Source organism: Physcomitrium patens, chromosome 3 (assembly GCF_059467195.1).
Source record: "Physcomitrium patens ecotype Gransden chromosome 3, ASM5946719v1, whole genome shotgun sequence".
Lineage (NCBI taxonomy): Eukaryota > Viridiplantae > Streptophyta > Bryopsida > Funariales > Funariaceae > Physcomitrium > Physcomitrium patens.
In genome coordinates this window covers 15,427,593-15,437,348 of record NC_143412.1, presented here as the reverse complement: position 1 = coordinate 15,437,348, position 9,756 = coordinate 15,427,593, and the positions used below count along the sequence as shown (strand labels likewise).

Genomic DNA, 9,756 nt, shown 5'->3' with positions numbered 1-9,756 from the left:
TGACCTACGTAATGACCTTCTCCGACAGGTCATTAAGCGACAGGGGCTGAAAATGAACCCCAGGTGCAATAGAATAAACGAACTTCCTAGATGGTCCAAATTGGCGAAGAACAAGATCGTCGAGGGGGCAGTGCACCCCAGGTTTGAGGAATCTTGGTGTATCGTAGATTTTAGGGGCAGCAGCGTTGAGGGAGGGAGGCCCCTGACAGTTTTGGCTCTAGGGCTTGCCTGCTCGCTTGGGTTCCGACGTCGATGGATTGATGATTTCATGGATTCATCATCGAGAGGCGGGAGATCGTCTATTGATTGCTGAGTTGTTGGGTTGCTGTTTTCGATTTTTCCGAGATTTTGCTGCATTCGGGGGAAGTGCCGTTCCAGTGCGCTCTGTCGGAGCAATTTTGTGGGGTTTTGCCGTTCTTTTTTCCTTTAATTTGGCGGGGTTTGTGGGAGTTTCTGGGTGCGCCATGTCTGTTCCTGCATCGGAGGATGCTTCCGCTGCGGCGATTGAGCAGCTGTATCGGTTCGGGGAGAGCCTGAACGAGTCCAAGGATAAGTCGAAGGTGTGTGTGTGTGTGTGCTTTGCCTCTTTTGTTACATTAGTTTTTATGTGTAGGAAGTGGAGTTTTGGGGATGGGTTGGTAGCGCTCGGATTGTGGTTGGGGTGATGCAGGTCATTTTGTAATTACTTTTTTTGGGTGTGAGATGTGTTTCATTTGAGTGGTTGGGTGTTGTGAGTAGAATGAAGCAGATTATCTGGGAATTATTGCTGCGGCGAAAGGAAGCGCGAAGTCGAAGCAGCTAGCCGCACAGCTCATCCCTCGATTTTTCAAGCATTTTCCTGATCTCTCCTCGGACGCAATCAATGCACAGCTGGATTTGTGCGAGGAAGATGAGCTTGGGGTGAGTTAATTTTCTCCTCCCTTGGTGTTGCTTTTGAGGACTGGTTCTAAACCCTAGCCGGAGTTAGGATGTGAAGCTGTTTGGAGCATTGGAGCCTTCATCATTGACATTTCGACGATCAACCTTTTCGTTTCGAAATGCAGATTATTCATGGCATGTGGATGTCTGCACATGTTAGAGGGATGTATAACTGCAGGGCGACGTTCCAATAGTTCAACTCGATGCAATGAAGTAATGAAGGAAACCTTGTCATATTTATTTGGTTTTAGTTCCAGGGGTTCAGGGTCCGTGCAGACATAAAATTGGCACAATCAGGCCGTGTATCAGTGAGGTAGCATGAAATTTATTGTCAAGTTGGTCCTCATAACATTTGTAGGTTAGAGTTGGTATCTCATCGATTTTGGGTATCAGTTTGTTTGGGTATACTCGGGGAAACGAACCAAGAGTAACGAATATCTTAGACCCTGAGTATCATCGACCGCTGTATTGATGGCCCGTCAATGCTGACGGTGAAAGAAAATATCATGTTTTTTCTACCTTAGAATCTAAAACAACTTTCTTGTGATCGTTTTGGTGAAATGCCCCAGTGAGCAAGGGTGCGGTCTACATGGAAGTTTCACCATTTGACGAAGTTGTGTAGCCACATGGCAGGTGGAAGCACGGTTTTAATTGCTTATACTTGGATTAAATTTTCTTACTAAAATAGGATTCTGAACTGGAGGTAGTCAATGTGTAAGCGATTACATTTCACGAACCTTGTCGACAGTAGTTTTCTTGGAAACTGGCTTTTACCTAAGTCAAGTTACACGTTACTTACATCAAGATTGTCATATATTAATGGAACTACAGACTATGTTTCGTTTCATCGAGTACGTTGAAGATTTGAGATTTCACAATGTTGTGTGGTTTGTCATTTTATGCTTACACGTACGGACAGTGAGAAACTACCCACTGGATTACTGACACTGTCTTACAACGTTAGTTCATATAGCGTGTTATTCTTCTGCATCTTATTTCAGCACGCTGAGATTTTGCTGCTGCCTGAAAGCACAGTTATATTAAGGCATATTGACATATCTTTCTTCTTCTTTTTTTTTTTTTTTTTTTTTTTTTTTTTTTCCTTTTTTTCCTTTTTTTCGTTTCGGTTCATTCGAATTTTCGGGTCTACTTCTTTTTCACTTTCAAAAATTTTCCATCTGACCAAGGTGAATTCGGAAGCTTGCTATTTTGCTTGAATTTTGTTCTGGTGTATGCTACGATTTACTAAGTTAGTGGATATTGGTGCAATAACAGATTCGGGTGCAGGCGATTAGAGGATTGCCGCTTTTATGCAAAGACACACCACTGCACTTGCCGAAAATTGCAGATGTGTTGGGACAATTACTTCTTGCAGGTTTGGGGCTTAATCTTCTGTTAACATTGCTCTGAGAAAGTTTTCAGTTTTTCGCTTGTCTTCAAGCATTGTAAGCGAACTAGTGTAACTCATCATCATCATCATCATAATCCTTATTATTATTATTATTATTATTATTATTATCATCATTTTTAGGTCTCCTCACTTTTTGGATGTGACATCGCACAGAAGAGGTTTTGGAGCGTGATGCTGCTTCAAAGGCGTTGATGTCAGTGCTACGTCAGGATACAAAAGGTGCTCATCGCTTAAACTCGCATACGAATTCAACCATTGTGCTACATGTAAAGGTGTCAGCGTGTTGTGTTACTCGCAGGAAGTTCATAATCTGTAGGTTTAGCTCTTATCTCATGTGTTACGAATTACTATGACGATTCTCATAATTCAATCATAGGCTACCCCAAAGTTATGCACAGCCGATTTGCACATGAAATTGATTTGTATTTCCTGCAGGTTCATTGACAGCTTTATTCAAGCACATTGAGAATTCAGATGAGAACCTTAGAGATAAGGTTCTCACCTTTGTAAGAGAGAAAGTATGTTTCTGTGAAACCTTTTTTTGGTTCATTTTTAACGTGATTCTGGACGTTTACGAGTTTGGGAATGCAATATATCAGCATATTACCTTTAGTTTCCCTTTTACCTTCTGCTGTTTGTTCGAATAAGACTTATGAAGTTCGTGAAGTGGGAGGTTTTTCCGTTTAGTGCACTATATCTGTGTTACCTCATTTTCGTTTTCTATTGTTTCAATCTGATTACGGCAGAGCTGTGTGGCAGCTCATCACTTTCATCTGTGATGATGTCGGTCGGAGACTGTGATTTTCTATTTTGGTTCTAGGCTAAGACTGTTTTTTGAAGTTTATGCTAGAAAATATCTTTGATGCTGTCTTTTATTTTCTGTCTTGCTTGGCTTATTTTTTATGTTTTTCTTTCAGGTGTTTCCAATCAAGAAGGAGCTTCTACATCCTCAGGAGGAAATGGAACGGCACATAACAGATCTCATAAAAAAGGTCAGTTAGTTGGTTTTTGAGTTTTTTGAAGTTGTTATGTCTACGGTGTAATTATCATCAAGAACTGTCCCTGTTTGTCACCGATTATGTTGCTGGGGAACACTTTAGTGTATCTCTCAGAACTCTAGTGCTTGAGAGGGCATGCTTTATCAGCTAGTATACAACTGATTGAACAAATTTTTGCAATTGACTATTTAGTTCATCATACTCTGCAATGCACGGCTGGTGCAGAGATTGCAACTGAGGCCAGTGGTGATGCAGTGTCTTCAAGATGTGACAGGAGCAGAGTTTAAGATGTTCATGGACTTTCTTAAGTGCCTGGCCCTTTTCGGTCCTAATGCCCCATCAGAACGTGTTCAAGAGCTATTGGAAATTGTTGAAGGTCAGGCTGATTTGGATGCTGTCTTCAATGTGAGTATTTCTCTTTTACCTTGTATGTACTAACTTGAGCCATTTTAGTATTTGTTAATTTATTTTGATTTTTTGTTGTGTGTGAAGTGCAAGTTTTCTCACGGATCATTTGCAACTACCTGGCTTACCCTGCCTCAATATACATAAATTGTTGTATCCTGCTCGTGCAACATTTGAGGGATATTATACACAGTAACTGTGAGTGGGAGGTCATTCGATTATTGCACGTAAAGATTGGCCGTTGTGATGTATGTTGACAATGAATTTCGTGTATGCAGATAACTGATACCGACCATATTGATCGTCTGATGTCGTGCTTGAATATGGCTCTTCCTTTCTATGCTGTACGTTTCTGCAACTATGACATTTTATGATTTGATTTGAACTTTGTGCTATGATTGAGTTATTTTTCGTTGTAGCTGCTTTCTTGTTTAGATCCTCCAATGCCGCCATTGTTCATCATAGATCTCAATGTGTCATTGCTGCTTTTTAAACTATGTAAATAATATGTATGTACATATGCAGCGTGGAGCTTCTAATAGCAAGTTTTTGAACTACATCAACAAACACTTGCTTCCCGTCTTTGAACAGGTACGTCCGATGTTTCAGTTTTAGAAGTGTATTTGTTTCCCTTTAAGTGCTTCCAGAAAGTCTTTCAATTGGCAACAATAATCAACATGCAAGTTTGACTCGTGTTCTTGTGGACAGCTTCCAGAGGGCAAGAAATTGGACTTGCTGAAGAATCTAGCGGAGAGCTCACCTTACACTTCTGCTCAAGATGCTCGGCAGCTTCTTCCATCTATACTACAACTTCTCAAGGTGACGGTGGTTATACTGTGCAAATGTGGTGTGCAAAGAATGTTACTTATGATAACAATTTGATTTGCTGCAAAGCGAGCAGAAGCACTCTTGCATATTGATGGTTGAAAGTTTCAAGAGTGGCCTGAGTGAATGTCCAGATGATTGCATTGGCCTCTGATTACTTGTTTCTAACACAAAATTTTTGTCCACAGAAGTATATGCCTCGGAAGAAAGTATCCGAAGAATTGCAATCTACTTATGTGGAGTGTCTACTATATGCCTTTCATGAATTGGCCCACAAGGTTACATTATAGATGAATTTTTTTTGTGTGCCTGGAAAATGACTTAAGTTGTGTTCATGATACCATCAATGGTGATTTTGATACAATCTACTTATTTTGCATCTTGAACATACCTTTGAAGAGTAGATGCCAAAATGCAGTTGGTTTGGATATTTTATGAGAGTCTTTCCAACTGCAGTAGTTTTACTCGCGTGGTAGCACATTTCATGTTTATTGCTTTTTATTTATTCATTTATAAATTCAATTATCTATTTGTTTTGCAGACTCCCAATACGACAAACAGCTTATGTGGCTATAAGATTGTGACTGGTCAACCATCAGACCGTTTAGGAGAGGATTTTGCAGAGCTCTTTAAAGATTTCAATGAGAGGTGAGAGTTTTTCCTTGCCACTTAAAACTTGGCCTACGTTTATGGAAGCTGGGTTGCACCTGTTTGATAATCCGTATCCAGTATACTTCTTGTGTTTGTCAAAAAGGAACGATATCTTCTTGCTAATGGAGATCGAAGTTTTGTATGCTTCAAGAACATGCATGCTTCAAGACGTGAACAAATGGCTGGGCAATTCTTTTCCTCAGTAACCTGGTCTATGCGGTGACTATCTGCCGCATATTTGATATGCCTCAAATCTTGCTGTGGTCGTATTCAGATTGACTGTAGTAGAGGAGCTGGCGAAGGCAGCCAACAAGAAATTAACGCAGGGAATGTCAGAACTTAACAAGGCATTGTCGGCAGCAAAAACTGACACCGAAAAAGAAGAAGTGGTAATGGACCGTAACTTCGCAGTAATCCACTAGTGTAGGAGATATTGAATGTGAAATGGAACGTATGAATTCTTCAGAATGGTCAGGTTTCTTTGATGAACATGTTCTGCGTATCTGCTCAGGATTTGCTATCTTAAAGTTAACTTGCCGTACTGTTGGTATTGAGTTGAGTTCTGAGCTTAGAGATGATATTTGAGCTGATCTGATGGCTGTTTTTTTGTTTCCTCATCTTTTGCAACTGAACCATACCTGCACAGAAAGCAAAGAAGCTCAGTTCAAGCACGAAGCTGCGCTCAAACAATAATATTGTAACTCTAGCTCAAGTAAGTTTTAATTGCCCTTTACTATCATGGTTTTTGTGATGTGCTTTGACTTCATAGGCACGAAGGTCTGGAAATTATGCTACATAAAATTCTCACAGTTGATGTTCTGTCAACCTTATCTTGACCCCCATGATCATGTCCTCTTCGGGATCATGCTCTTCATCCTGCCTCACTGCTTCTTGTTGTAGGTTCTGGTTTACAACAATTCTATTCTGGTTTATAACAATTCTATTCTGGTTTATATGTGACCCTACGCGTGTAGTTGTGTCATGATGCTGATGCAATATTTGTTTCTCGCAGCCTTTACACCAGAAAGTTCCTTCTTTCTTTGGAAAAGATAAAGTTATACATTTGTCTTGGAAGGAGAAAGATTCCTCAAAGCCAGCTCCAACTTCGGCTCCAACACATGCCGTTTCTGCAACACAACACAATGGAGGGTGGGCTAAACTAACTAGGACGCTTTATCCCACAAATTAGTTTTTTTCCCTTGTTTTTATCACACAGTTTACATTTTTGTTTTGTGGTATTAGTTTTTAGTTATGGGATCCGTACTGATTGCCTACGTCATTTTCGTCACTAAAAGACACTTATTCAACTCATGTTTTTTCATTTGCAGGAAGAAGCGCCAAAATCAAAACAACCAGAACAGTCATAATAACCAAAATGGCGGTGCCGCTTCAGCTCCAAAGAGAGGTCGTGGAGATGGAATGACTAGTCAGCTAGTCAATAGAGCACTTGCTGGGCTTGGGTCTTCTTCTAGGGGTGGTTTCGGCAGAGGCGGAGGAAGTGGGAGAGGAGGCAGGGGTGGCTGGCGTGGGGGCCGTGGTAATCGCAATAGAGATTACTAGCTTTGATTGAGGAATCGTTTGGTTAGTTTACCATGTAATATCAGATCATTACAAATCAAGTGATATTACATGGTGGGGATGCCCATGAGGCTCTACATGTTTCAGCTGATCAAGTTTTACTCTGATTTAGTTGGTCGAGGAGAAATATCCCCTGAGCTCCTACTGCTCAGACATTGCTAGGCCCATGAAGCCTTTGTTTTACTGCTACTTGAAAATGCGACCTCAAATCCGGTTTCATAAAAATCAAATGACCTTGTAATCAATTCTCAAAACAAGAAATCGTTTGTATTTATTGGCATCTCGACAACCTTGGATAGACATTAGACGTATTGTAGTGTTACTAATCAAAATCAAATGATGATGTGGAGACACCGAAGTATATATGTATGTGTGCATCTGCTTGTAAGTGGTGATTTTGCAATGTGAACCAGGATATTGTGTGAGAACATTACAAGCTGAAACTTACAGATTTAAGTAAAAGTTGTTACTAATTGTCAGGATACTTTTTATTGAAGGTAGTTACGTCAAGTATCATATTTGTCCATAAATACAAGTGTGATTATGTGGTTAAATACACTTGAACATAATTGTTATACCACGTTTATTGTGTGGCTGATAGTCAAGACATTGTAGGATTGACAGACTTGAAGGATGAAATCTAATGCCTAGTAGATTTATTCAGTAACAAACAAATGCGACCTGCAGTTGTGTAAACCAGCTTTGGCTTGTGCATGACCATGGGGCATTATTTGGGTTTGTTTCTCGGTCATTGATCTTCGAAGTTGTTGAGATCATTAAATGTACCTGGCGCTCTCCATAACATTTACTATAGACTACAGTAAATACTGTAGCTATAGTATTTAGAGTCTAGTGGAGAAGTATTGTATATCCTCTTCCTTTTTTTCTTCTTGTACATGAGACACAACCAGATCAATAGATTTTTCATGTATGAAGCTCTCTCTCATTAGAAACCCTCTTGTGTGTATGACTTACTACTACTCTTGTGTATGTGTATGACTTACTATTACTCTTGTATCTTTCTAAACATTCTCAACACGTTATTAGCACGACTCTCTTCTACACACTATCACAATTTTTTTTGCTCTAGTCTTGACTCTTCAAACTTGTTGCTCTTCTTGCTAGCCCCTCACACATTAGCTGCTTGCTTAGAGCACTTGTTCCACTCTCTGCCCTGCTTGCTTAGAATACTTGTTTAAAATACTTGATCCAGCCCAACTCCACCCCAGCTTGCTCCCTGCTGCTGAACTGCCACCGAACAACTGCCAAACCCGCGATTGCTACCTTGTTGCCGTTGATGCTCCCGGCCACTGCTGTTGCCGCCCTAACGCCGCTGCCGCTGCCACCTTGCCGCCCTACTGTTGCCATCCTACCACTGCCTACTGTTGCTGCCATCTTATTGCTGTTCTGCTGCCTTAATCCACAATCTCTCCTTTATATATATATATATATATATATATTTGTTTTTTTCAAGTTCAAGTTTATCATTTTATTTGACTTTATATTTTAAGGTACGTTTTACTCAACTTTTCTACTTGATCTTGTATTTTCTTTACAGATTTATTATAATGAGTGCTTCAACATCTTCAACTGCTTCTACTATGGTTCCAACTATTACCAGTGTATCCCAATATTTTCAAGCTCTTTTATTTCCACCATTGACTGTGGATGGAAACAATTATCTATTATGGGCAAAAATGGCAAAAACAAATTTATTTGCAGAACAACTCTCGGATGCCATTATGTTTGAAGAATTTCCTACAATGAGTATTTCTATACCTCCTGCTATTCATTGGAAAGCACTTCTTCTCCTTTGTCGTCATCTTGTACCTGTATTACAATATCAGTATTTGAAAATGGAAGATCCTGCAAAACTTTGGAAGAATCTCAAATCTAGGTTTGATCATCAAAAGACCATTTTTCTTCCACGTGCACGTCATAATTGGATACATTTATCTGTCTTGGATTTTCCAAATTTAAATGCTTTCAATAGTGAAATATATAATATTATCTCACAATTACGATTAAAAGGATAGAAAATTTCTGAAGAAGAAATGATTGAGAAAACTCTCTACATTTCCTCCTGTATCTGCAGTGCTTGTACAACAATACAGGAACATGAAATTTCAGAGTCATTCTGATCTCATATCCTATCTACTTCATGCGGAGAAGCAAAATGAGCTACTCTTGCGCAATGCAGAAGCTCGTCCTATTGGAACTACAGTTCCAGAATCTCATGTACTTAATATTTCAAAGTCTAAGAAGAAATTATATAAACATGGGAAACATGCTCATAAGTATTAGGGTAGTCATAGTCATGACCATTTCTACCTACATGGAAAGAATAAACGTTCTATTATTAATTATAGTTAAAAAAAAAATCAGAGATGCGTTCTTGCCATAAGTGTGGAATGATTGGACATTTAGCACATGTGTGCCGTACTTCAGAATATTTTATTAAAATGTTCCAAGAAAATAAGAAATTATAAGCTAAGGCTTGTGAAGTTCATACCATGGATGCGTCCATGGATTCAATTGGTGTTGATGACTTAGAGGCTTATATGAATGATAGAACTTCTAATGATGAATCAAATGATGCGCTCATTGATTCTGCAACAACATATACTATCTTGCAAGATAGACGATTTTTTATTGAAAAATCTTCAACTTGACAAACTAAAAATATGATGACCATAGTTGGAGCAAATGCATTTTATTTCCAAGAAGGCACAGCGATGGTAAAATTACCTACAGGTTCCATCATAAAATATAAACATGCGATGTTTGCACCTTCAGCACCTCGAAGTCTGATCAGCTACCGAGATATGCGTATTAATGGTTATCATCTCTCGACCGCCATTTTAAATAGAAAAGAAATTTTGGTTCTTACGAAGAACCATAAAGTTGTTGAAAAAGCTTTTGGTATAGAAAATGGTTTATACCAAATTATGATTCGGCCTCCCATTATAT

At 39.3% G+C, this 9,756-nt stretch overlaps 1 protein-coding gene across 2 annotated transcripts; it reads left to right on the top strand.

Annotated features, from left to right (window-relative positions):
- Nucleotides 1-222: 222 nt before the first annotated feature.
- Nucleotides 223-7,066, top strand: LOC112280599 (apoptosis inhibitor 5-like protein API5). Of its 2 annotated transcripts, none has more exons than XM_024516246.3 (16): nt 223-560; nt 739-900; nt 2,194-2,293; nt 2,483-2,548; nt 2,765-2,847; nt 3,247-3,321; nt 3,583-3,732; nt 4,011-4,076; nt 4,258-4,323; nt 4,441-4,551; nt 4,746-4,835; nt 5,099-5,205; nt 5,483-5,597; nt 5,855-5,920; nt 6,221-6,357; nt 6,537-7,066. In XM_024516246.3, the coding sequence occupies exons 1-16, from the start codon at nt 261-263 to the stop codon at nt 6,766-6,768; spliced, it is 1,926 nt and encodes a 641-aa protein (XP_024372014.1). In that variant the 5' UTR covers nt 223-260; the 3' UTR covers nt 6,769-7,066. The 2 variants fall into 2 exon arrangements, with proteins under 2 accessions (XP_024372014.1, XP_024372013.1); XM_024516245.3 differs by having other exon boundaries at nt 3,553-3,732.
- The last annotated feature ends 2,690 nt before the right edge of the window (nt 7,067-9,756 follow it).